The sequence below is a fragment of the Arxiozyma heterogenica genome, assembly GCF_036370985.1.
Source record: "Arxiozyma heterogenica strain weizmannii chromosome Unknown scaffold_11, whole genome shotgun sequence".
NCBI classification, from domain to species: Eukaryota; Fungi; Ascomycota; class Saccharomycetes; order Saccharomycetales; family Saccharomycetaceae; genus Arxiozyma; species Arxiozyma heterogenica.
This window is the reverse complement of record NW_027042664.1, coordinates 873,750-901,686: the sequence shown is the minus strand read 5'-3', so window position 1 is coordinate 901,686 and position 27,937 is coordinate 873,750. Positions and strand designations below refer to the sequence as shown.

The 27,937-nt window shown below is 31.9% G+C and overlaps 7 protein-coding genes across 7 annotated transcripts; 3 read left to right on the top strand and 4 right to left on the bottom strand.

Moving 5' to 3' along the window:
• Nucleotides 1–157: 157 nt before the first annotated feature.
• Nucleotides 158–5,071, bottom strand: PEP1 (type I sorting receptor; the record flags this gene model as incomplete). Its single annotated transcript, XM_064857052.1, has 1 exon — nt 158–5,071. One exon carries the CDS (start codon nt 5,069–5,071, stop codon nt 158–160), a length of 4,914 nt encoding a protein of 1,637 aa, XP_064716185.1.
• Nucleotides 5,072–6,142: 1,071 nt separating this feature from the next.
• On the top strand, nt 6,143–7,258 carry FUS3 (mitogen-activated serine/threonine-protein kinase FUS3; the record flags this gene model as incomplete). Its single annotated transcript, XM_064857051.1, has 1 exon — nt 6,143–7,258. The coding sequence occupies one exon, from the start codon at nt 6,143–6,145 to the stop codon at nt 7,256–7,258; it is 1,116 nt and encodes a 371-aa protein (XP_064716184.1).
• Nucleotides 7,259–8,680: 1,422 nt separating this feature from the next.
• On the top strand, nt 8,681–10,261 carry ACH1 (acetyl-CoA hydrolase; the record flags this gene model as incomplete). Its single annotated transcript, XM_064857050.1, has 1 exon — nt 8,681–10,261. The coding sequence occupies one exon, from the start codon at nt 8,681–8,683 to the stop codon at nt 10,259–10,261; it is 1,581 nt and encodes a 526-aa protein (XP_064716183.1).
• Nucleotides 10,262–12,201: 1,940 nt separating this feature from the next.
• Nucleotides 12,202–13,404, bottom strand: PWA37_000371 (alkene reductase; the record flags this gene model as incomplete). Its single annotated transcript, XM_064857049.1, has 1 exon — nt 12,202–13,404. One exon carries the CDS (start codon nt 13,402–13,404, stop codon nt 12,202–12,204), a length of 1,203 nt encoding a protein of 400 aa, XP_064716182.1.
• A 2,876-nt stretch (nt 13,405–16,280) lies between these two features.
• On the top strand, nt 16,281–24,284 carry GCN1 (Gcn1p; the record flags this gene model as incomplete). Its single annotated transcript, XM_064857048.1, has 1 exon — nt 16,281–24,284. The coding sequence occupies one exon, from the start codon at nt 16,281–16,283 to the stop codon at nt 24,282–24,284; it is 8,004 nt and encodes a 2,667-aa protein (XP_064716181.1).
• Nucleotides 24,285–24,597: 313 nt separating this feature from the next.
• PWA37_000369 (uncharacterized protein) lies at nt 24,598–24,843 on the bottom strand (the record flags this gene model as incomplete). Its single annotated transcript, XM_064857047.1, has 1 exon — nt 24,598–24,843. One exon carries the CDS (start codon nt 24,841–24,843, stop codon nt 24,598–24,600), a length of 246 nt encoding a protein of 81 aa, XP_064716180.1.
• A 496-nt stretch (nt 24,844–25,339) lies between these two features.
• On the bottom strand, nt 25,340–26,725 carry HOS2 (histone deacetylase HOS2; the record flags this gene model as incomplete). The annotated part of the gene is made up of 1 exon (XM_064857046.1): nt 25,340–26,725. The coding sequence occupies one exon, from the start codon at nt 26,723–26,725 to the stop codon at nt 25,340–25,342; it is 1,386 nt and encodes a 461-aa protein (XP_064716179.1).
• Between the last annotated feature and the right edge of the window lie 1,212 nt (nt 26,726–27,937).

Here is a 27,937-nt window from a genome sequence, read left to right as displayed (position 1 = left end):
AGCTTTGAATTTATTACATTATTAAACTATATTTAGATATTAGAAAAATAATATTAACATAAACTATACATTATTGATCCTGTTTATACTATTACTACCATAACTATCATTTGAATTGCTATATAAACTTAAATAATCTACACTATTCAAAATCTATCTAATTTATACCAGAACCGTTGGTATCATCCTTGTTATTAGACGAGAGCGTAGCACCCTCTTGATTGTTGGTGTCAGTTGATAATGGAACTTCCCTTGATTCTTCAAGGTGATCGGTATATCTCTGATCAGAGATTGTAGTATCAGTAGCATCCCTACCTGCATTATCATCATTGTCACTAATGTCAATATCAAAATTGCTATCATGCTCGATGAAGCTAGCCAAATCGTCGGCATCCTCATCGCGTCCCGCTAGCAAATCATCGGCTTCATCTAACAGTTGATCATGAATAAGACTTGAATAACTTGGACCTCTTCTAGAAGTAAATCTATTATTTACGGAAGATCCCAAATAGGTGAAGAACCTTTTAACCAATTGTGCTCCAGCATATATCCCTGAAATAGCAGTAAGTCCACCTCTAACAACAGCATTAATCATTTTATCTACAAGATTATTCTCAACAAGCGGTTCTTCGTCACCCAACCTGATTTCCCCAAATCTTGCAAAACCACCGTTTCTTCTAATGCCACGATCATAGACAATATAACCAAATATAGTAAAACCAATGAAGAACAAAAAGAATATTTGGAAGAAATAAGTACCACTTACACCGTACTTCTCCTTAAATTCTTCTTCTTTACCTGGACATGGATATCTATCCATCGTTACATCTAATGTTAAACCACCTTGACAAATGGATAATGGAATTTTTCTGTAACCTGTTGGTTCCGAATATTCAATTAAATTTTGATCAAGTTTACAAATATTTTCTGGTGCTTGGGGTGACAGGCCTTCAACTAACTTACATGTCCCATCTTTAGCTTTGTAATAATTGTAATCACATTCAAAGTCTTTCCTTGTACATTCACAGACTTCAGTAATTCTAAAAAAGTCACTCATTGGGATATTTCCAATAAAACACTCATCATGAATCTTTTTTAAATATTCAGTTTTGCGACCAAATAAACATTCATCCTTTGATTTGATTATCCTAGAATACTCAAAGTCATTGTTATTTGGATTTGCCAAATCAAAAATACATTGTCTCTCAAAACTGTTATAGAAATCAATTGTGAATGTCTTGGTGTATGGACCATTCACATCACTTGTTTCTGTTATTAATAGGAATCTTAACGCTGAGTCGTGTGGCACAGTAACGATATCAGAAATAAGAATGTTATCTTGTGTAAATACATAATCTTTCCAAGTACCACCAGCATCTAAGGAATATGTGATGTAGTTTGTTGCTTTATCACTTGAAACCACAACTATAACACTACCATGATCACCAAATTCCCAATGATGTGCACCCTTCTTTATTTCCTTCCATGTCACACCACCATCTTTGGTAAAAAAAATCGAACACTGGTTCTTTGGCAATAAATATTCACCAACATTGCCCACTGCGAACATCATACCAACTGCAGAACCAGATGAATATGTATCTCTACTATCAAAATATTCTGAAGAACCATGAAGATTCAAGGAACAATGTTCCATATCATTAATGCTACAATCATATTTTTTACCATGTGAATCTCTTGCTGGTGCCCTTATGTATTCCCAATCAGAACCATCGTTAAAAGTAATCTTTGTTTTTAACTTTTTAGCTTCCTGATTGTTCTTTACATTTTCTGCATTTGACACAATATTGATTAAAATTATCCCATCTAAGTTTTGAACAACTTCGAAATCTACTAAACCTTGATTGTTTCTATTAACATCCTTTTGTAAAATAACAAAAGATGTACCATTGGAATTTGACTTCAAAAGATCACCAAAAAAGTGATCTACATTATTATTAGTATTCATATGCATAAATATTGATCCCATCTCTGAACCTAATACAGTAAACGTTTGCTGTTTCAAATTGGCTAAGTCTTGTGGTAGTTTGGCTTCAGCAAATTCTTCCCCATTTTGTGTGACAAATGCTCTTAATTCACGAGCACCATGATTTACAGCTACTACACTGTAGCCATCTCCGGACATATAGCCAATGATATTTTCAAATAATACATGTTTATCATTTTGGAACTCGTCTGTAGTTGATATCAAGGAACGTCTAAGAGAATTTTTATCTCTAACTTGGCAAATGATCAAATCGCGACTGTATGGATGTTTATATTGAGATCCTGCAAATTCACAATGAATACTATTGTTGATCAGTTCTTTGAAACTGCGACCTCCATTTCTCGTAATATATGCCACTGCATGACATTCTTGAGATGATGGATTTTCACAATTTTGACCACCGTAGAAAATAAAAGAATGCTTATCCTTTGGATCAAAGTCTAAGGGAAATCCCAATTGCCTAGCCTCAGGTAGTTTTGTAGAAGTAAAAGTAAGACCTCTATCATGTGTGATAAAGAGAGACCCTCTACGACCAAACAGAAATGCAGAGTTATTAAAATATGGATTAAAAACGATTTCCTGAACGATTTCACCATTAGTTTCAATCTGTTGGACATTTTGTCCATTATCATGTGAAATATAAGCAATACCAGTATTATCAGCGAATATGATTGTCTCACCATCGAAGGAATCGAAATATTGATAGAAAACAATTTTATTATTGAATTTATTTTCAGTTACTGTTATCGAATTTCTACTCCCCTGAGGAGAACTGTCTTCAGAACATTTAAATGCCACATCATTTATTTTCATTGGAGTCTTACATTTATCACCTTGGATTAAAGTCATTGGCTTGAGACTCAAATTTTGTTTATTTTTTTTACATTTACCAGACAGTTTTATTAGATTTAAATCGGGAATACATTTACCATTAGGATCTCTAGTAAACTCAAATGAGCATTCATAATCTGCTTCAGTACATTTATCACAAATTTGTTCCTTCCAAGTTAAATCCTCATAAACTTTCCTAACTAAACATTCAGAACCTTGTTTTCTTCTTTTATATGAAAATTTAGACCCGCTCACACATTGCCCCTTGTTGACAAACCATTCTTCCATATCAGATTCTTTGCAATCCTTACCATTGAACGCATCAGAAAAATCAACTGCATACACCAAATTTGATTCAAATGGAGTATGTGGTTTATCGTTCCTACCTAAACCCACACCAGAAATAATGAAATTATAGCCTGACCCATCTCTAGTCACTGTAAGGACCTCCATAGGAGTCATAGTTTCTTCCAACTCATATTCCTGCCATGAAAACCCTTGATCAAGAGAATAATAGAATTCACTAACTGGATCGTTATCTTGATTTGGATCAAATGGAACTGCAATAATAATGTTGCCATAATCACCTGTTGCAGTTGCCGTGGGGAAATCAAAGATTTGCCTCCATGATATACCACCATCACGAGACAAAAATGTCGATTGTTTAACAAAATTGGAACTTGAACCACTTGACATAGATCCAATCATTATTAGAATACCAGGAGTTGGATCCAATTCAAAGTCACTAAACAAAAATGGGGTCAAATGGCATTTTTCAACATCTGCAATATTACACGGGTATTTATCTTCATTACCTGGGTCCACAATCTTTAAAAAATTCCAAGTTTTACCATTATCTGTTGTTATTTTAGTGATTCCTTTCGAGTGAAATTTATAATTCTTACCATTTCCCTCTTTTTTCTCCATATATGAAAATATTTTTGTAATAAAGCTTGTTCCCTTTAAGAAATCTATAGTTTGGTAGTCTGTAGTGCCATGACCTTTACCTGAGATACCCTCTAAAAGAGTAAATTTTATACCGGTAGAATCCGATATAAAGACTTCAGACACAGATTTTTCTACCTTATGTTTCTGTTTCCCATCCTTAGTATTCTGTTTATGATTATTATTAGACCTTGAAACTGGAAGTATGATTCTACTTAAATCATCCTCGTAAATGAAATCTGCTAAATGGTGTCTAATCTGTGAAGGAATATATGCTTGATTAAAGTTTGTACCATCCTTAGAGATCCATACCCTCTTTGGGGAGAATTGATCATGTATATCGTCTTGTGTAATGACTACAAGATATGATTTTAGGATATTAAAAGAATTTACAGTCATATCTTTAAATTTTTCAATTTGTTTAACATTCTTACCAAAATCATCAGTGTAATATAATTTTGATACAAAATTTGTCACTATTGGATTCATCATATTTTCAAAAATATCACCAACAGTATCCCCACTATTACTATCTTGGTAGTCATCTGGATCTATGCGCATGAACTGTTCCATTTTATTGCATATAATTGCAGAATCAGACAACAATAGTGTGGAATCTTCATTAATCTTAGCAAACTCGCAAGTAGTACTTATAAATTGGGAAACTATTTTATCATCATCATGTGCTATTTGGTTATCATTTTCAGGTAATATGATTTGATTAAATGTTCTCCCTGCATCCTTTGAAACGGAGACAAATGATTCACATTTTGAAATATCCATGTAGTGGTGCCAGTCGTCTGCAGCATCATGATCTGAAGTTGGGCACAAAATACATGATATAGATAGATATTCTGCTTTGAAAGGATGTGTCTTCAAGTCACATGATAAAGGTTGTTTTTTCGGTGGAGTGTCAATCTTTAAATGTCTCCAAGTAGCACCCATATCATCAGTCAAATAATATTCTATTTTATCTTTAACCAAGGCGTATGCTCTATTTCTATTATTAAAGGGATCAATATCGACCCAAGATATTTCATCGCCGTTCTTATTGATATCTTCGATAGAATTCCATTTAATACCATTATCTTTACTAAGAACTAACTTACCATTATCTATTCTAAGTAAAGTAGTTGAATCGTCAAATGCAGTTATTTTAAAGGAAGATTGAGTTTTAATTTTATTAACTTTTGGTTTGAAATCATTATTTTGTCCATTAGCTAGGAATTTTGGTAGAATAGTAATATACCCAACCAAAAAGGGTATTACCCATTCAACCAATTTCATTCTAGAAAGAAAAGTCTATGTATATGTTTTATTCTTTTTTTTTTTTATTTATTTAATGTTAGGAAATTAATAAGTAGAAAACAACAGTATATATGTATATGTATATGCATGTATGTATCGGAGTGTATATTACAATTACAGCAAGGGTAACTAGTGACAGAAATAACTGGTCATATTTTTATGATATATTTCAATTCTACTAATTTAGGAAAAATGTATACAACTTGTAATTGTCTACAGTGCTGATAAAAGAAAAAGGAAAATAAAAGAAAAAAGTGACACAGGGGGGGTTTTAAACCTAAAAAAGGTACTTTAGGGCTAAAAAAAAAAGTGAAACAAAAATAAGGAAGAGTTGATTTACGTAACGCAGGTGTGATTAAAGAGATCGAATCGAATAGCAGATGTAGTTGAAAGCACCATATTTAATGATAATTGTCCGATATTTTGTAGTAATAATCAGCATTTAATAAAGAATTCGTTGTAATACACAAGAATAGTTGGAAATGTAATTGGAATTCTTTATCTTTCTCTCTTTTTTTTTTTTATTTTTACTTACGTTCTTTTTTATTTAATCTATGACACACTATGAGCCTGTCTCTAATGTGACATCACATTGTATTGCATTATATATAGATAGATAGATGGATATCACACCATATCAGTTTCAATGTGTCAAAAGAATAAACTTTCTGATGTAAATGAGAGTGAACTCATTTGATATATCTTGAGGTTAAAAATATCTCAATCAAGTAAATTGATATTGTTCCATCTTGAAACATGGAAGAAAGAAAAAGAAAAAAAAATTGATGTAACTTTTAACACGATTTGCGCTTTTCTCTATGATTAGCCAATAGAACCACGCAACACACACAAACATATATATGTATATGTATATATATATATATAGGAAAGTAGTTTATATTAGTACCTATATATTATAGTTCAGTGTCATTTCTTTATATTAGAACCTCTCTTTAGATCGAGAATAGTTAACATGGTGAAATATATAGATAAGTGAATAGGGAGTGAGAAATATAGAAAGAGGCAATATCTCTAGGCCTAAGTTCAAATATGGGTAAAAAAATTGTTTACAATATATCAAGCGATTTCCAACTGAAATCTGTTTTAGGAGAAGGTGCATATGGTGTTGTCTGTTCAGCTATACATAAGCCAACAGGTGAAATAGTGGCAATTAAAAAAATCGAACCATTTGAAAAACCTTTATTTGCTCTAAGAACATTACGTGAGATCAAAATTTTGAAACACTTTCAACATGAAAATATCATATCAATATTTGATATACAGAGACCTGATTCCTTTGAAAATTTCAACGAGGTTTATATCATTCAAGAATTGATGCAGACGGATCTACACAAAGTCATCCAGACACAGAATCTGACAGATGACCATATACAATACTTTATATATCAAACTTTACGTGGTGTTAAAATGATTCACGGATCAAATATAATCCACAGAGATTTGAAACCATCGAATTTACTGATCAATTCAAATTGTGATTTAAAGATATGTGATTTTGGATTAGCAAGGATATTAAATGAGACAAAGGATAATAGTAATGGTAATGGTAATGGCAATGGTAATGTAAGCGGCAACGGTAAAGATCCAGATTCCACCAGGTATAATAGTGGCATGACAGAATATGTTGCGACTAGATGGTATCGTGCACCAGAAGTTATGTTAACAGCAGCGAAATATTCAAAGGCGATGGATATATGGTCATGTGGATGTATATTAGCAGAATTGTTTAATAAAAAACCATTATTCCCTGGAAGAGACTATAGACATCAATTATTATTGATATTCAGTATAATTGGAACACCGAAGACAGATAGTGAAGAGTTAGAATGCATCGAATCTAAACGTGCCCGTGATTATATTGGCACACTGCCCCGATATCAAGCAGCAGAAGATTGGGCCCAATTTTTCCCCACTGCAAATCCATTAGGTATAGATTTATTACGTAGAATGTTAATATTTGATCCACGCAAACGTATAACTGCTTCAGAGGCATTGAAACATCCATATTTGGTTACATACCATGACCCAAATGATGAGCCTGAAGGTGAAGCAATTGGGCCTAGTTTCTTTGAATTTGATTATTATAAAGATGTATTGACTACAAAAGATCTTAAAAAACTGTTATGGAACGAAATTTTTCATTAAATAATCGTTAATTTACACCAATCTAATCGAAAAACAACCTTTGATTCCTCGTCGGTGCCAAAATAACTTTTTGATTGAAAAAAAAAAAAATAAAAATAAAAATAAAAAATAAAAAAAGAGAGAGAGAGCGAAAGCAAGAACAATTCAATTGCAAATTTTTTGCGTAGCTAAAGTAGGGTATTCCAATAAAGTTCCTATGGTAGATGTCTGTATCAGATAAAACGGTTTAACTTTTTTACATACAAAACATCAAAATAAATGATTATTTGGTATGCTATATATAGTTAAATATGGCATCTTTCATAATCTTGTGACTTATGTAGAGATGACATATAAACTATAGATCACAGTACTTTTCATCAATAATGTTTCAGGAGAAAAAACAAATCCACTTGATATTTTCCTTTTTTTTTTGATAATAAATGAATCCAAAAAAAAAAAAAAAAAAAAGAAAAAAAAACGGTATGGAAGAACGGAATTGATTTTATTTTCCTGTTGTTCCTCCCCTAAAATTTTCTCGCTGTATCTCCGTTTGTGTTTTTTTTTCCTTTCCCTCTCCCCCTCCCCCCCTCTCTGTCACGAACCAAAAAAAATATATATATATATATATATTTGCAAATTAATACTGGCATTTCATTTGTCGAGCAAGCCTATCAAAACAATACCAAGAACGAAAACAAGAAAGCATGAAAGTAGGATTTCTTGAGCCGGAATATTTTTTAGGTAATAGTTGTTCGATCAACCTAAATTATCAAACATTTGTATGTCTTATAAGCATCATTATAGTATCATTGTAGAATCGTTGATACAATACGCTTGTGATAATTATTTTGTTGTTTTCAGTGCCATAGTCGCTTTAATTCATTCTATTTGTCTGTTGGCTTGTTTATTTTCCTTTCTCGTTCATCATTGATCGATATCTCCAGAAAATAGTGCTATCGCAGATTTCTTGTTGAGCGGAGACAAAATTTATATAACTTGAAAATATAGATAATATATAATATACAGGTGCGTGTGTGCATGTATAGAATGTTGTATATGATTTTTCTCATAGACCATGTATTCCTCTCCGTGTCTACACACACTTTGAACTATATTCAGGAATTATACTCTATTTACAGTCTTAATTTCTGGTTCATCTTACCAATTTGATAACAGAAAAACAGTATCTTAGAACTCCTTTTATCTCATCCCCTTCCTCCGTTTTTCTTCTTTTTTTTTATTTAATTTTTAATTTACGTTTGGACCCTTAACTTCGAGAAAATAAACAGGCTAAAAAAAAAAAATAAGTGAAGATAAATAAGTCTATAGACTACTAAAATATATCATATCTAGTGATAATAAGAATACGACTACAGATATATTTACACAATACATATTTTGTCTTTTTCCAGTTTAAGAAAAAACAAAATACGTATTAAGATGACCGTTTCACAATTGTTAAAACAAAGAGTTAGATATGCCCCTTACTTAGATAGAGTAAAAAAAGCACATGAATTAATTCCGTTATTTAAGAATGGACAATACTTGGGTTGGTCTGGATTCACTGGTGTCGGTACTCCAAAATGTCTCCCAGAAGCATTAGTAGACCATGTAGTTCAAAATAATTTGCAAGGTAAATTGAAATTTAACTTATTCGTTGGTGCTTCCGCAGGTCCGGAAGAGGAATCATGGGCTACACATGACATGATTATAAAGAGAGCACCACATCAAGTCGGTAAACCTATTGCAAAAGCTATTAATACTGGGCAAATTAAATTCTTCGATAAGCATCTTTCAATGTTTCCACAAGATTTAACATATGGTTTCTATACAAGAGACCGTACAGACGGTAAAATATTAGATTATATGATCATTGAGGCTACTGCTATTAAAGAAGATGGGTCTATTGTTCCTGGTCCATCTGTCGGTGGTTCTCCAGAATTTGTTAGTGTTAGTGATAAAGTTATTATTGAAGTCAACACTGCAACCCCGTCCTTTGAAGGACTTCATGATATTGACATGCCTGTTTTACCACCTTACAGAACACCTTACCCATACGTTAAAGTCGATGATAGATGCGGTAAGAATTCAATTCCAGTCGATCCAGATAGAGTTATCGCTATTGTTGAATCTACTGTAAGAGATAAAGTCCCACCAAATACTCCATCCGATGCAAAGTCTCAAGCGATCGCATCCCATTTAGTTGAATTCTTCAGAAATGAAGTTAACCATGGTAGATTACCAGAGAATTTATTACCTTTACAAAGTGGTATTGGTAACATTGCTAATGCTGTCATTGAAGGTTTAACTGATGCTAATTTCAAGCATTTGAATGTGTGGACTGAGGTCTTACAAGATTCATTTTTAAATTTGTTTGACAATGGATCCTTAGATTTTGCTACTGCTACCTCAATTAGATTAACAGAAACAGGTTTTGAGAGAGTTTTCTCTAACTGGGATAAATTCAAGGACAGAATTTGCTTGAGATCCCAAGTTGTCTCCAATTCTCCAGAAATTATTCGTAGATTAGGTGTCATTGCCATGAACACACCTGTGGAGGTTGATATTTATGGTCACGCCAACTCTACTAACGTCAATGGTTCTCGTATGTTAAATGGTTTAGGTGGTTCGGCGGATTTCTTAAGAAACGCTAAATTGTCTATCATGCATTGTCCATCAGCTAGACCATCCAAGACCGATCCAACTGGTATCTCTTCCATTGTTCCAATGGCTTCTCATGTTGACCAAACTGAACACGATTTGGATGTTGTTGTTACTGAACAAGGTTTGGCAGACCTAAGAGGTTTAGCCCCACGTGAAAGAGCCCGCGAAATCATTAAACAATGTGCTCATCCAGATTACAAAGATTTATTAACTGAATACTTGCACAAGGCTGAACATTATAGTGCTCAACATAATTGCCTACATGAGCCACATATGCTACAGAATGCATTCAAATTCCATACCAATTTACAAGAGAAGGGGACTATGAAGGTGACTGAATGGAATCCAGTTGATTAAAGGATTGGATAAATGTAAGGTAAACAAAAATGCAAAAAAGAAAAGGTGAATTTTTTTAAATAAATTTTTGATTAATGTTATTCTTTTTTCTTTGTTTATATTTCGTTATTATATATTCTTTAGATGTGTATTTTTTTTTTTGATATTATTAAATTTTTAAAATTAAAGCAAAAACCAACAACATTAAATCATCTTATTTTCTCTTATTTTTTTTATATTTTTCAATTATTTTGTTAAAGCTGTCAAATTTTGAGTAGAAGATATCTTGAGTACAAAGAAAATTAAAAGAGAACACGTACATGATGAAATATTATTAATAAAGAATAAACAGAGTGGGGTATTGTGAGGAAAAATATATTCTAATATCTTTTTTTTTTTCTTCTTATGAACTGTTACAAAGATGGTGGTAACATTAACTATCAATTTGTTCTTTCAAGAAAGAGTATTTTAAAATAATGTTTGGTGAATTTGGATACTTAAGTTTTGTACTTTTTATAGATATAAGTTCAACTTACTCGAAGCGAATTAAGTTTTGAAATGACTTGTCGATGCAAAATAAGATTACTGAAATGTGAATTTTATTATTTATTAAATTGGAAAAGAGCGTTTCTCTATTTTTGAAACAGGCTGATTGCTCAAAAGTCTTTTATGACATAAAATTTAAACTTCAAATTCAAAACATAAAAAATTATACTTTGATCTACAAGAAAAAACAACAATAACTAGAAGAAAAAAACATTAAAACCGAGATATATACTTATTTAATTATCAATTCAACCAAATCAAAATAAACCACTTAGAAAATAACAGCAATATTTGTTTTAGTCAAATTTTTGTTTAAAAAAGTGTGAAAATAATGCAATTATTTAAATTTTTTGTATAATAGTTACTAATCACCAGAATTTGTTAGCAACTATCATCTTTATTAAAACCAACAAAGGATTTCAAATCCTTTTGGATATTTTTTACCCATACGTATCTAATTTCGTCATATTTATTCTTTTCTTTGTTGCTTTTTCTATGAGAATTTCTGTACCAATTTTTTCTCTATACTGGATATCAAATATCAGAATATAAGAGCTATCAGGCCATAGTGACTTTAAAAATAGTTGGTTTTCCAGTCCAACTAATAACAATTTTGGGGTTTTCTCAACTTCATGGGATCATCATCTTGAATTAGCCTCCTTTGATTTCAACAATTGTGAACATTAGTTGAATTTCCCAGCATTTAAAGAAATGTTTATCATTGACCAATTTAATAAAAAAACAATCAATATTAATACAATATCAAACCATGTTAAAGATTATCTAAATCAAAAATATATCTTTGTGAAACAGAAAGAAAAACTTCTAAGTAAAGATTCTTACATGGTTTCTATCGAAGGTGCACGGGAAACATTCAAGATTTCTACTATCACAAAGATGCCGAAAGATTCCAACAACTGGAATTAGTACCTTACGCAAAAATACCAAGTAATTCATCTCATGAATTTGTTTAGGCATGAAATATGTAAATTCATTTATTCACATATAGGTATAGAAATACATATAAAATTATAAAAACATATGTTGCAGTGTCATTATAAAAGTTTACAATTTATATATTGGGAACAGCCTGAATTCATTATCAGTTAAGGATATATCTCTCATCAAACTCAATCTAATGCATAAATATATTCATATTACTATTTAGTTATGACATATGGAGTTTCATCATTATTCAGAATTACGAAAAGTAAAACATACTTAAATTACATGATGTAACACAAATAGAGTAAACTTGTAAAATCTTTGCTTTAAAAATAATGATAGTATAAATTTATTTTTATAAATATATATGAATGTATATTAGTGGTCTATATATGAAATTCTTTGTTACAATGAACTGTAAATAAATCAAAAAAAACCAACCAACCAGCCAACCAAAAAACAAACATAACTTATTGTTTGTCCCAACCCAGCTTTATAGCTTCATCATAGGTTGGGTAATCTAAGTAACCCTTATCAGTCATAGCATAGAAAGTATCTCTGTTGTACTTGTTTAATGATAAACCCTTTTCTAATCTTTCAACGATATCTGGGTTAGCAATCCAGAATCTACCATAAGCAACCAAAGTTCTGTCATCTTTAACTAGTTCCTTAACGATTTCTGGATGTAATGCCAAGTTACCAGCTCTAATAATTGGACCCTTCCAAATAGAGTAAACGAAGTCGTTGGTACCTTGTTCATATTCACCTTCACCTTCAACTAAGAATGGGTCTGTGACACGTGGTTCGACTACATGGATATAAGCCAATCTCTTGCCCTGTCTAGCCCTTCTTTCTAATTCACCAATAACATGAGCATATTGAGCAACAATTAATGGTTCAGCACCACCGGACATGGTACCATAAAGACCATATGGAGAAAATCTGATACCAACTTTCTTGTGACCAATAGCTTCAACAATAGCATCGACAACTTCTAATACAAAACGAGATCTGTTTTCGATTGAACCACCGTATTCATCAGTTCTTTTGTTAGAAATTGGGTCTAAGAATTGGTTTAATAAGTAACTATTAGCAGAATGGATTTCAACACCATCAGCACCAGCAGCAATAGAGTTCTTAGCAGCTTCAACGTATTCCTTAATGTATTGTTTGATTTCTTCCTTGGTGATACCATGTTGTGGGTTGTTAGCTTTCAAGGCTCTTTCCTTTTGTTCCTCGCTCATATAAACATTATCAGAAGCAGAATCGTAACGTAAACCATCTCTAGCCATAGTATCAGGGAAGGCTTGTCTACCCAAATTCCATAATTGAACAAAGACAAAAGATTTATTATCATGAATTCTCTTAAAGATTTTAGTCCATTCGTCAACTTGTTCCTGAGACCAGATACCTGGAGCGTTATCGTAACCACCTGCCTGTGGGGAAATGAATGCACCTTCAGTGATAATTAAAGTACCTGAATATTTAGATCTTTGATCGTAATATTCAGCAGTCCAATTTCTGTTTGGAATGTTACCTGGATGATGAGCTCTCATTCTAGTTAATGGAGGCATAACCGCACGATGTTTTAATTCGATATCACCAATTTGGATTGGCTTAAATAAGTTAGTGTCCTTTAGAGCAACTGGAGTAAAATCTTTAACAAATGGCATTTCTTAAGATGTTTATTTTTGGGTTGTTCTAATCTAGTTTACAGTATAAAAATGAATAATATTCTTTGTAGTATTGGTTTTTTTGATCTTGATTTTTTTCCTTATGTGGAGTACAACTATAAACACAGAAGCAATTTGAACTTTTGAATGTTTCAATCAACATAGAGTATTTATATCATTTTGATCCATGTGGATTTTCACAATATCCTTATAATTTATTTATTAATATTTAGTAGTTTACAATGTGTAATAAGCCAATAGATATATTTTTATATTACATAATTAATGTCATCTTTGATTTGTAAGATTGAAATTTTAAATCGTTAATCATTTTTCAATACAATAAACACTTTAACCACGAAGAATCGGACAAATATTCTTATTCCTCAAAAATTTGATGAAGAATTTGTATTGTTTTCTTTTATGGCAGAGTAAATACCAATTTGCTTCTGAGCAAATAACTTCTTGTCTAAAATTTCTGATTTCTCGAAGCAAAAATGAAAAAAAAAAAAGAAAAAAAAAAAAGAAAACATCAAAAAAGAAATTAACAAAATGGCACCACACTTTCAAAAAACTTCAATATAACATTTTCTCTCTCCCCATATTTCTTTTTTTTCTATAATTAGGCGTTGGATTAGTAAGCGTATCTAATTGGTATGTCCGAATGTACGAAACTCTGTATCTAAATGATTGTATTCGTTTTTCTAGCAGTGCTATGATACAATATTATGGACGAAACTATGAAACGCAATATATACATATATATATATATATACATAGTTGTTACTAAGCAATTATTATTACCATGATTATTTGCTAATAATATCCAGGTCTGCTAACCCTTTATTATTATTATACTATCACTGAAAAATAACTAACCATTTAATTATAAAGTATAAGTACTATCTTAACAGTCAATGAATGTCATGTTCATGTTGCTGTTTAGAGGACATATCCGTAAAAATAAAACACAGTATACCTGCTGACATCTGCCTACAATTGAAAAGATAAAATTTGGGAACCATTATGGGAATTACTATTATTAATTATAGAAAATGTTATCATCCTCTAAAGCATATATCTTTTTTTATATTTAATTAAAAACAAGAGACTTCTTAATTGGTACTATGTATAGTCTCTTTCTCTTTTTTCTTTTTTTTCAAGTAAAACGTGATACCAAACACTGATTATAACTTTAGCAACTAACTTTAACTATCACCTTCAACCTTACCGTTCATAATAAGTATTATAGGGTAAAAAAACAAAGAAAAAAAGATATCAAAAACTATCCATTAGCAAAAGGATGTAAATCAAACTTTTTATATATAAACATGGATAAAATGCTTTGTTGGAACATCTCTTTCTATCTATCTACATGTATTAGTAAAAATATCTCTATCAAAATTTTATCAAGAAGAATAAAAAGGCATCCATATGTAGGGAAAGAAGAATAATATAAATATACTATTAGATAGAAAAAATAAAAAAATGAATTCTTTCAAAGTGTTTAACCCCATCAGTCTCGAAGCAACTTCAAATATGACAAAACTGACTACATTCACTAACGAAACTCTTAACAAAGTTGACACGAACCCTTTAAAGAATACACTAAGATCTTCTTTAGCATATAGATTCTTAGCAGCTTTAATCGTAGAATTCTTAAATAAAAAGTTATGTTATATATCAGTCTGTATCACCGACTTAATAACATCGAATGGATAAATACTGATCTATATGTTTGTACTTGCAATTTTAACAAAAATACAAAAAAAACAAATTAACAAGACCACTAATTATGCTACAAAGATAGTATTGTAATGAAATGGTCGGTAACCCATAGTTTCTATAATGAAAAAATCTTTTTAAAGCCTCATTGATATCAAACTGCAAAAACACACAAATACCAACACCTACCAATAGAATCAGATATATAATAATAATAATAAAGCACAAGAAAATGTAAAAGAAGGGTAAAAATATAATGTCTAACAAGCTATTACAGAAAGTTTTTAAAATTTCTTTAATTTGTAAATGATTTTATCAAATCCCTAATAGAACAAGAAACATTATCCCAATTTATTTACCAAAAAGAACAAATTATTGAAACCAGACACATTAGCACAAAAGATCAACAAGGAGATATTAGATACTCAGTTGGGTTCACAAGGTTGACGAAGAACATTAAGTAAAAAAATACTTCATAAGATATTGAAAGTGATGTTATAATCTATGTCATTTATAATCAATTTAACTGTTTTGATGACTCATTTATAGGATAGGAGCAAGAATAATAAAATAGAGTAATATAGATCTTAACAAAATTAGTATTTCTACCATCATTCCTCTTCTCTCTATGCCAATTTATTAAAACTTAGAAATATACCTGGTGTATCGATATATATTTCTAGATAGTAGAAAAATATCATATAGCATAGTTATAGAATAAATGCTACTCCTATACATTCCACTCATCGTATCTTTGTAACACTGTGGAATAAGTAGAGAGAGATGATGTGTACGTCGTCAAAACATTTGATTTTATTATGACAATTTCAGTTCATCATCGAAGACGAAATTTTTTTTTTTTGATTTTTGTTCGAAAAGTTTATTAAAGATCTCAGAGTGGACAAAACTTCAAACAAAAAAATACAATATATACTTGCACATACCAACATTTTGAAGTGCAGAGTAACTTATTTTAATAGGATATTCATGTGTTTTAGCAGTACAAAAGAACAAGCTGGACATTAAGCTCTAGTGAGACTGACAATTGGCTAACTATCTCCATTACTCTTTCTCAAATCTATCTAACATTTTAAAACTAGGTACAAGCTGATAGCTAATTATTTTTATTGCTACTTTTAATTTCGATAATTATGTCATCTTTGCCTGTTTGGAATGATATTTACCCAGTAATGGAATCTCGTTGTCACGACTCCTTAGTCGCACAGCGTATTCCATTCCTGGAATCTTTACACTCATTAATTAAAAGTGAAACACTAGAAATCTCACAACTAGGCTTTATCTCCGCTATTTTATTAAAAACATTTACTGTTTATTGTGACACTGAATCCAAGAAAATTGTTAAAGAAATATTCAAGGATATTTTATCGTTAGAACCTCAATTATTAGAAAAATATGTTCAATTTATCTTACTCCAAACTAATAAAAACGTTGGATCTAGAGCAATAGTGGATTATACAAATTTATTAGAATGGGTGAACCTTTTTATAGAATTCATTTCCCATGATAAAGAACAATTTGAAAAATATGCTCCAAAGCTTTTAGAAGCACTTTGTTATGTTGGCACATGTATTGAATCTTTTTTGGCTGCAAATGAACCTGACAAAAAAAATATTACTGAAAAAAATCAACATTCTGTTAGATTATACAAATATCTTCTTCAATCTACCAAAAAAACCTTTGTTCAATGCCTTACATCGACAGAATATTCTGTAAGCTATGTTAATGACATTGCAAGATCCGTTTTGGATGAATATGTTAAAAATAAACTACCAATTACTGGTATTGTAATAGTAATGGGTGCGTTAACTTCTGCTATTTTGCAGTTGTCACAATCCCACCCTGCCTTATACAATTTATTAAAGGAGAATTATTGTGAAAAATATTGTAAATTTATCGCTAAAGAAGTTATTTTAAGTAAAACACCACCATCCACATTCTGTCAGAAGTTGTTTTTGTCCCCATTTATTAATGAGTTCCTTACTGAAGATACTTTTAAGAGTGAAATCTTACCCAATATTGAAAAGGCTAATTTAAGATCTCCTGAATTAGGGTTTGCAATCACAAATGAATTCTACTCAGCTATTGATTCTCGAAAGGTAGATTTACTGAATATTTTTGTTACTTCTAAATTAATTGCCCAAACTTTTTCCTCCTTAAAAAGCTCAAAAGAAACAGTAAGGAAAATTACACTTGAATCCTTATATACTTTATTATCCACCATTTGTAGTGAAACCACAAAAGTAGAAGACCTATCAAAGTTTGTTGGTGAAGTCTTTAAAAATATCAAATCAAATTTGAATGCTGATTATAAAGCTCTTGCATCTAAAATTTTATTTCAAATACCCAAATTTTCTACTGACGCATCTGAAAAAATTGCTTTAAATTTATCCAATTATATCTTAAAGGAGTCTAATGAAAATGCGCTAATGTTAATGCTAGATGCATTTTATGCACACTACTTTTCTTTACAGAAAAGTTCACCTGAAATCAACAAAACTATTGAAAGTGGTTTTAAAGAAAAGAAGCTTATTATAAGAAAATTATGGTTAATTGGTTATTTAAAAAACATTGAACATGCATGCTCAGAATTATTAGAAAACTTTGAAAATCAATGTTTTGAGTTTTTCACTGAAGTTTTAAATAATGAAAACAAACACGAGCACAAAAGTTTATTAGCATCAATGGAATATTTAAATAAAGAATACACAAGAATTCCAGACAAATTTAATTTAGTTGTCAACGATATCCCAAATAAGGCTTTTTTAGGTGATCTTTTGGTAAATACTACGATTTCTACATCCCTAACAGTGAGTGATCGTTTACGTGCTGCTGATCTTTTGAATCATTTATTCAAAAAGAATCCATTAACATTTGGTTTGTCTGTCATTAAAAGTTTAGAAAAGAAAATCCAAACGGTTTCTACACATGAAGATGAAAAAATATCCTTTAGATATATCACACCTATTTTCAAAGCCATTTCTCAACCAATCGAAGATAAAGAATCCTCAATAAAAGTATTAGTTGAATCAGTCGTTGTTTGCCAATACCCATTCCAACTAAAGAATGGATGGGCTGGCTTAGTGTTAAATGCTAAACTTGATCCTTCATTAATAGTTTCTGAAAACCGTGAGACATTTATGGAAAACATAGATGATATCACGAAGTCTGCTAATTTAGTAAATAAGGAATATTATAGATGTGCACTAAATGCGGCCGCCTATTTAGCATTTATTAATCCTTTTGTCATCACACCATGTTTAATCAAATTACTAGAAACTGATTTAGATCTCGAACCGTTAACTAAGATCTCTGATGAAGATATAATGATATGGAAAGGTGAAGAAGGTACTATGGTGGTTGATGTTCTTGAAAAGGGAATGGCCAAGAAGATATCCCATAAAAATAGTAAGGATTATGAAACACTAAAATGGGAACAAGATGTGAGAAAAATGCAAGCCAAGAAAAATACAGTCAAATACACAAAAGAAGAACAGTTACTTGTCAATCAACAATTAGAAAAGGAATCTCAAATAAGGTCCAATATTTGGTCTATAGTTTCTCATCTTATTCGTAGTATGGAACTTATTCAGAAATTAAGTGCCGATGCTACCTTAGTGGATAATGGTGTCCATAAGTGGTATCCTATAGCTGTATCAAAATTACTACAACTTGCTAAGATTTCTAACACTTCAAAAATTATTGATGATATGGTTATTACCACCTTCTTAAAATTGTCTGAAAATGCCTCTGAAAGATTAGGCACATTCAAATTATTTATTGGTTTATCAATTCTTCGTGTAAACAACATCAATAATATTCCCGAAAACTATGTTGAAGAACCACTTGAAGAACTTCTATCAAGAGTATTATTCAAAATTAAGTTTGTTTCAAATCAACAACCATTAGATCCTATCACACTGACCTATTTATTACCATTATTAATCAATGTGCTAGAAGAAGGAAGAAATGTTGCCTTGAAGAATGCCAACAAACCCGTTCTAAAAACTGAGTTTGTTGAAGAAGACAAAGAAGAAGAACACCTGCTTCTTGCCATGGATATTATATCTGCTCATTCATCTGTTTTTGAAGATCCTTCGATTCCAAGGGTATCTATCATTGATGTGTTATTGTCATTATTAACATTGGCTTCTAAGGCTAAAATGGCTAAAGAATGTTTCAATGCACTTTGTCAAAGTATTTCCGTAGCTCCAACCAATTTTGATCTTAATATTATCCTTTCAAAGTTGTTATCACCGAATTCTTTCGTCCGTTCAACTATTTTGGAAGCATTAGATAATGAGTTCGAACTGGAACCTTTCATGAAATGGTCTACTGAAGTGTTTATTTGTAGATTTGAATCTGATGAAGCTAACCGTGAATTAGCAGATTTCCTTTGGGAATTTAATAAATTTGTCATAAACAAGGATTTAATGGATTCACTTCTATCACACTTCAATCAAGAAGATAGTGGGCTTCGTCTATTCACTGCTAGAGCTTATGCTGCTGGTGCATTTGCTTTAGAAAAAGAGCAACCAGGCTCATTACACACATTTACCAAGAAATTATTAGCTTTTTACCAAGAAAAAGCTAAGCCATTAGAAGACATCATTGATGAATTTGGTTTAGTGGTAGTTACTGCTGCAGAACGTAAGGACCCATGGCAAGAACGTAGTACCTCTGCAATTGCATTAAAAGAACTAGCTGCTGGATTCACTGATGATTCTGATGATGTTGTGAGTGTGATTAAATTCCTTGTTGAAGATGGTGCTCTAGGTGACATCAACTCATTAGTTTGTCAAGAAATAAAGGAAGCTGGTATTGAAATTATTGCTAAATATGGATCTAAGAATTCCGAGAAATTAATTCCAATCTTTGAAGAATCTTTAAAATCTGGCACATCAATTACTATTAAAGAAAACGTCAGTATTCTTTATGGTACATTAGCTAGATACTTAAAAAACAACAATCCAAGAATTTCTATCATAGTAGAGCGTTTATTGGCCACTTTAGATACACCTTCTTCTGATGTTCAACAAGCTATTGGAGAATGTATTGCTCCGTTGGTATTTCAATTTAAAGATAAGGTCCAAGACTACATCAATAATTTAATGGGTAAATTATTAGACCCTGCTGTTCCAACAGCTCTTCGTAAAGGTGCGGCATGGGGTATAGCTGGCTTAGTCAAAGGTTATGGTATTTCTGCATTATCAGAGTTTGATATCATTAGAAACACAATCGAAGCTTCAGAAGATAAGAGGGAGGCAAAACGCCGTGAATCTGTCGCATTCTTATATGAGTACTTTTCCATCTCATTAAAGAGGTTCTTTGAACCATATGTTATTGAGATACTTCCAAATATCTTAAAAAATCTAGGTGATTCCGTTCCTGAAGTCCGTAATGCCACTGCTGAGGCTACTAAAGCTATTATGTCAAATACAACTAGTTTTGGTGTCAGTAAATTGATACCTGTAGCTATCTCCAATTTGGATGAGATATCATGGAGAACTAAGAGGGGATCTGTTGAACTTTTAGGAAATATGGCATACTTGGATCCTGCTCAATTATCTGCTTCTTTGTCAACTATTGTCCCACAGATCGTCGGTGTTTTAAACGATTCTCACAAGGAAGTTCGTAAAGCCGCTGATGAGTCATTAAATCGTTTCGGTGAAGTTATCAGAAACCCTGAAATCCAGCAACTAGTTCCTGTTTTAATTAAGGCTATTGGTGATCCAACAAAATACACAGAAGATGCCTTAGATGCTTTAATTCAAACACAATTCGTCCACTATATTGATGGTCCATCTCTTGCTTTAATTATTCATGTTATCCATCGTGGTATGCATGACAGATCTGCCAATACTAAGAGAAAAGCTTGTAAAATCGTTGGGAATATGGCCATTTTAGTTGATACAAAAGACTTAATTCCATATTTGCAACAATTAATTGAAGAAGTTGAAATAGCAATGGTTGACCCAGTTCCAAATACCAGAGCAACTGCAGCACGTGCCTTAGGTGCATTGGTGGAAAGACTGGGTGAAGAGCAATTCCCAGATTTAATTCCACGTTTATTAGACACCTTAAAAGACGAAAGTAAATCAGGTGATTGTTTGGGTTCTGCTCAAGCACTTGCTGAAGTTATCAGTGGATTAGGTATTGATAAATTAGAAGAGTTACTTCCAACTATTTTGGATGGTGTGTCAAGTAGCCGTACTTATATCAAGGAGGGTTTTATGCCATTGTTATTGTTTATTCCTATTTGTTTTGGTGCTCAATTTGCTCCATACATAAATCAAATTATTCAACCTATCTTGGCTGGTTTGGCTGATGTAAATGAAGACATTCAACAAAATGCTTTGAAGGCTGGTAAATTAATTGTAAAAAATTATGCAACAAAGGCTATCGATTTACTATTACCTGAATTAGAAAGAGGTATGTTCGACGAAAATGAACGTATCCGTTTATCTTCTGTCCAACTAACTGGGGAATTATTATTCCAAGTTACTGGTATATCCTCTAAAAACTCATTCAACGAGGAAGAAAGTGAATATCATGGTGAAATTTCAAACAAGATTGTGGACATTTTAGGTAAAGAACGTCGTGACAGAGTCTTAGCTGCATTATTTGTTTGTAGAAACGATACATCAGGTATTGTGCGTGCCTCAACTGTTGATATTTGGAAGGCACTAGTTCCAAATACTCCACGTACTGTTAAGGAGGTTCTTCCAACATTAACGGGTATTATCGTTACGAATTTGGCTTCTTCATCTGAAGTCTTACGTAATATTGCTGCTCAAGCCTTAGGTGATATGGTTCGTCGTGTTGGTGGAAATGCATTATCTCAATTATTACCAACTTTAGAAGCATCACTTCAAGAATCTATTAATCCAGATTCTAGACAAGGTGTCTGTATTGCTTTGCACGAATTAATTGAATCAGCTCATGTAGAATCTTTAGTGGAATTCCAATCATTAATTGTTAGTATTATTCGTCAAACTTTAACAGACAATGATGAATCTGTAAGACAGGCTGCTGCTTCTGCTTTTGATGTCTATCAAAGTGTTACTGGTAAGATAGCTATTGATGAAATTATTCCTTATTTATTACATTTGTTGGAATCTTCTGACAATGGTGAATTTGCTCTATTAGGTTTACAGGAAATTATGTCCACAAAATCAGAAGTGATTTTCCCAATTTTAATTCCAACACTATTAGCACCACCTATTGATTCATTCAGAGCCTCTGCACTTGGCTCTTTGGCAGAAGTAGCTGGTACCGCCCTGTATAAGCGTTTATCGACCATTATCAATGCGCTTGTTGAAAGTTTAGTTTCTACCGAATCCTCCCAAGAATCTGACTCCTTAAAGACTGCATTGGATAAAATATTACTGTCTGTTACTGATGAGGACGGTTTACATCCTTTATTACAACAAATAATGTCCTTAGTTAAAAATGATGACGTGGAAAAACGTGTTGTTATCTTGGAACGTCTTCCAAATTTCTTTCAAAGTACAGTTTTGGATATTGACATGTATATTCCAGATTTTGTTTCCCATTCTATATTATGTTTGGATGATGATAACCCTAGAATTATGAAATCCACCTTTGCTGCTTTATCTGTTTTGATCCAAAAGGTGGATAAACCAATGTTGGAGAAGTTAATTATTCCAGCCAAACAGAGTCTTCAACTTGTTGGTACTCAAGGTCAAGACTTAGCAGCATTCAGTCTTCCAAAGGGTCCAAACTGTGTTTTACCAATCTTTTTGCATGGTTTGATGTATGGTTCCAGTGATGAGCGTGAAGCTTCCGCCTTAGCCATTGCTGATATTGTCTCTAAGACTCCAGCAGCAAACTTGAAACCATACGTTAGTGTCATTACTGGTCCATTGATTCGTGTTGTTGGTGAAAGATTCAATAGTGACATCAAAGCAGCTATCTTATATGCCTTAAATATTTTATTTGTCAAGATCCCACAATTTTTAAGACCCTTTATTCCACAGTTACAAAGAACTTTTGTCAAATCTTTAAGTGATGCTTCTAATGAAACATTAAGATTACGTGCTGCTAAGGCGCTTGGTACTTTAATTGAGTATCAACCTCGTGTCGATCCATTGGTTAATGAATTAGTCAATGGTGCCAAACAGACAGAAGATGAGGGTGTTAAGACTGCTATGTTAAAGGCCTTATTGGAAGTAGTTACAAAAGCTGGCTCTAAATTAACTGAAGCTTCCAAAACTAATATTATTAACCTTGTTGAAGAACAAATGTTATCAAGTAATGATAAATTAGCCATTGCATATGCTAAACTAATTGGTTCGTTATCTGAAATTCTATCTTCTGATGAGGCTCGCAAGATCCTACAAGAGAAGGTATTATCTGTCCCATTAGATGGTAAATCTGGTAAATTTGCAATTTTAGTTTTGAATTCATTCTTAAAAGATGCACCAAATCATATTTTCCAAGAAGATTTACTCCAACAATTTGTCAATTATATATTAAGTGCTATCAATTCACCTGATATTGAATTAAGTGAACATGGTGTAATTGCTGCAGGTAAGTTACTGTTATTAATTGGTGAATCTAAATCACCATATTCGAAGGTTAAAAATGAAAGTAAATTTGGGTTAAATGAAGAACAAATCAAAAAGATCATTGACACCTTATCTGTTGCTACATTGAAACCTGTTAGTAACTCTAATGATGTGAGAAGACTCTCTTTGGTTGTGATTAGAACAACAGCAAGGTATAAATTGAATGAATGTATAAAGCCATACCTTGATACATTAGGTTTATCTGTGTTTTCATGTTTACGTGATCCTATAATTCCAATCAAGTTGGCAGCTGAAAAAGCATACTTAGCTATTTTCCAATTGATTGAAGATATTGATATGAAAGAATTTACAGAATGGTTCAACAAGATATCCGATGGCAAAACAAGTCTTGATAACATCGTAGGGACTATAGTTCAAGTCAGATCTATAGGTGATTACACAAAAAGAGTTGGTAAAAGATTAGCCAATGTTGAAAGAGAGAGGATTGCTGCCGGTGGTGATGCAGAGGCTATGTACAGTGACAGATTCGAAGATGAAAATGAAATCTGGGCAGTTGGCAATGTAGAAATAAAATCTGATCTTTAGGTTTGAAAGCAAAATATATATGAAAACTATATATGTATATTAAACACAACAAGTATATAGTAGTATATTAAAAGTAAATAAATGGTCATGAAACACAAAGAAGAACAATCCATCTGGACTCTGTTATACAAATTACATTGTTCTTTCTATCTTGAATCTTTTAAGATACCATACAAAGATCCTTTATATCAATATTGATCTGCATCATGAAGATGGTATGTAAGCAGAAAAGTATTTATGAATGCATGTATGTAAAAAATTGTTATTTTTGTTCTTCTCTTTCTTCTGCAATTGAAAAATACCAAATTTTCTTCTATATATTTGACTGTAATTGTCTTTTCTCAATGTAATCTATAATTGACCAACCAAGTCTTTCCATAGTAGTCCACCTTTGCCACCATAACAATTCTTTTACTTCATCACCTGGGTAATCTAGTATATAAAACACAACATTTTCTAAATAATATTTATTTAATAATTTCAATGCTATACTAAAGAATAAGATTATTAGTTGCCATTTTAAGATATACTGCAAAATATTAGTATTAGAACTAGACATATTGTTACTTCTTAATGTAATGTGATTATTTGAAGAAGGCAAAAAAAAAAAAAAAGGAATGGATGAATAGATAAAGTTATGAAGAGATGTGCTTTTGCTTTGCTTGTTGGGCTACCTTGAGTCTTGCTTAAACTATATATATGTTTATATAACCCATTTTTTTAAATATCCCACATATTTATGGTTACTTCCGCTTCTAATCAGTTGGAGGAAAATTATAAAAAAAAGAAGATAAAGTGCATGGTAGAAACAAAAAAATAAGTAAAAAAAGAACAAGCGAAATCATCAGTGAAATATGCTAATCTGTATTCATATCAATGTATATAATTCTATTAACTATAATTATGACAATAAGTTTCTTGTTTAGCACAACAAACTATGAGATTATGAATATTTAGTATTTTATTATATGTAATTTGTCTCAATATATTTTATATCTATAAAAAATGTAGAGTGGGATACATATACAATATATGTCTGATGAATTAATAGATGCTTATAAGAATTCAGCGATCCTATTATTTTCCTTTTCAATTTGTTGCAACCTCCAAGAAGGACCAGAACTATCCTCTGTATCATCTTGTTCTTCATTCAATTCCCTAATAATCTCTTCTTCTTCTTCTGTTAGAGCGTTGATATTCTCTGTCGGGATTAAATCTGCATCACATCTAACACTAGGTGCACCTTGTAAATATCGAATATTCTCCAAACATCGTATTCTGACATCTTCTAAATATTTCTTACTGTTTTTATTTTCGTATAGATCATCCAATACTGGATATAAGGAATAGTCTGGGCCAAAAAAATCTCTAAACGGAATGGAATCTGGCAATTCCTTTGGTAACAACACATCATTTAAAATCCCCGTCTCATAAGTCCAAAGACGAGACACATTTCTCGGTGTGTAACCACCTCCACCTACAACCAACATGGGGATGCCGAACGACTTAACAAATTTGACACATTCACCATGGGCTTTAATATTTAAATTGAAACAACCAAGACGATCATGACCCAGGGAATCTGCCCCACATTGTTGGATGATTACGGTAGGCTTATAAGATGTGATTAACGGGTCAATGATGGACTTGAACAGGTTGATATAGGAATCATCATCTATTCCGTCTTCCAATGGGACGTTTAACGCAAAATGCTTACCATTACTGTACCCGATCTCATCGATATCACCTGTCCCAGGGAAAAACTCACCATTATATTTGTGGAAAGAGATTGTAAAGACTCTATCTGTAGTATAAAATGCTTCTTGCACACCATCTCCATGATGCAGGTCGATATCGATATAAAGGACTCTTGGATGGTATCTTAAAAGATTCAAGATAGACAAAACGATGTCATTTGTGTAACAGAACCCAGATGGATTATTCTTCTTTGCATGATGCAAGCCACCAGACCAATTGATAGCGATATCCGATTGATTATTGATAAGTTTTCTAGTAGCATCCAGGGAGGCACCAGTATATAGAGAACTATATTCGAATAAGTTTTGGAAAATAGGACAATCATCACCGATATTAAATTTTTCCAAAGTTCCCCTTGGCATCTTGTTAATGTTATTTGGAGTCACTTTCGACAAAAAATTGATATAATCTTCTGAATGAAACTGTAGTAATTCATCTCTTGTTGCTTCTCTTGTCTCATATAGATCCATTATTTTATGAAGACCATAACCAGAAATTAAATGATCAGTCAACATGAGTCGAAATGGTTTCATTGGGTGCTTTACACCGTAGTGGTAGTTTGACACTTTTGGATTAAAATGGAATGAAACTCTAGGTGTATATGAACTACCGAGCTCCCACTCAAAGATGGGTTGTGATAGTTTTGTCTTTTCATCATAGGAGAAGGTATAAGATTCTGTCATAATTTGTAATTTATCAATTAAATATATGTATATATATATATATATTTGCTTCTGCTTCTTCTTCTTCTTCTTCTTCTTCTTCTTCTTCTTCTTCTGCTTCTGTTTCTGTTTCTTTTGTTATATATTGAATGAAACGCACTATAACGAATCGCACATATTCTTTTTAAAATCACTTATTCTTATTCTCTTTCAGAAATAAAATAGAAAAAAAATAAAGGAAAAAGAAAAATATGGTAAAAGTACTTTTAATTTCTCGTCATATGATAGTAATAAATGCAAAGAGGAGGCTACTTCATGAGGACTTCTTAGAACATACTACCTGTGTAAAACTATTTCGATCGTGGTATCATCAGTAGGTATAAATGAAGTCTTGTCCGTAAGTTTCGAGCATTCACTAGAACGTTTTCCTTTTTTTATTTTAAATTTTTTTTCCCTTTTGTAGCATTAACACCCAAACACCCAGAAATTCGGCAGTAGACAGAAAAAAAAAAAAAAGAAAAAAGAAAAGAAAACAAAGATCAATTCAACTTAATTCAATTTCGTTCAATTCAATCAATCGGTAGTGTTGAAATCTATCAGTAACTCCTCAACTCTGTTTCTCCTGTAAAAACAACTGACCTGGTTTATCAGGATGGGTTGTTGGTGTGATGTGGCATCAGCGTTCCCTGTTTTATCAGATAGCATAACCTTAATTGTCCTCTGTTAGACTGTCTATAACCGCATGCCTCGCAGTGAGATTTGTTTCAGATCTGTGTCGTCTTTTTTGTCTTTATATTGCATACATCACAGCTACGAGAAGTAGTGAACATATATGTATGAACCTTAGTAAACTGCAAGCGTTGTTTTGTTTCAATGTTTTCTTTTCTACCTTTCAAATAAAAAATAAATACATATATATATAATTATATATATATATATATGTATTTGCACAATATTATATGATGCAATTATGAAACATTCCAGGTACTAGTAATAGCAGCAGTAGCAATAGCCGTATTAAAAATAGTCATTGTGGTACTTTTTACTTTTGTAATATGTGCAACAACTATCAGATCTTGCTGATAAACAAATTACTAACCGTATTTATAGTCTATTCACTGTAGATTTTTGGGCTGGAAATATATAATGATGACTTTATCGGTAACTTTATATCTTTCACCCTCTATAAACAGTAAATTATTTTAGGATACATCCCATCCACATGTACAGAGT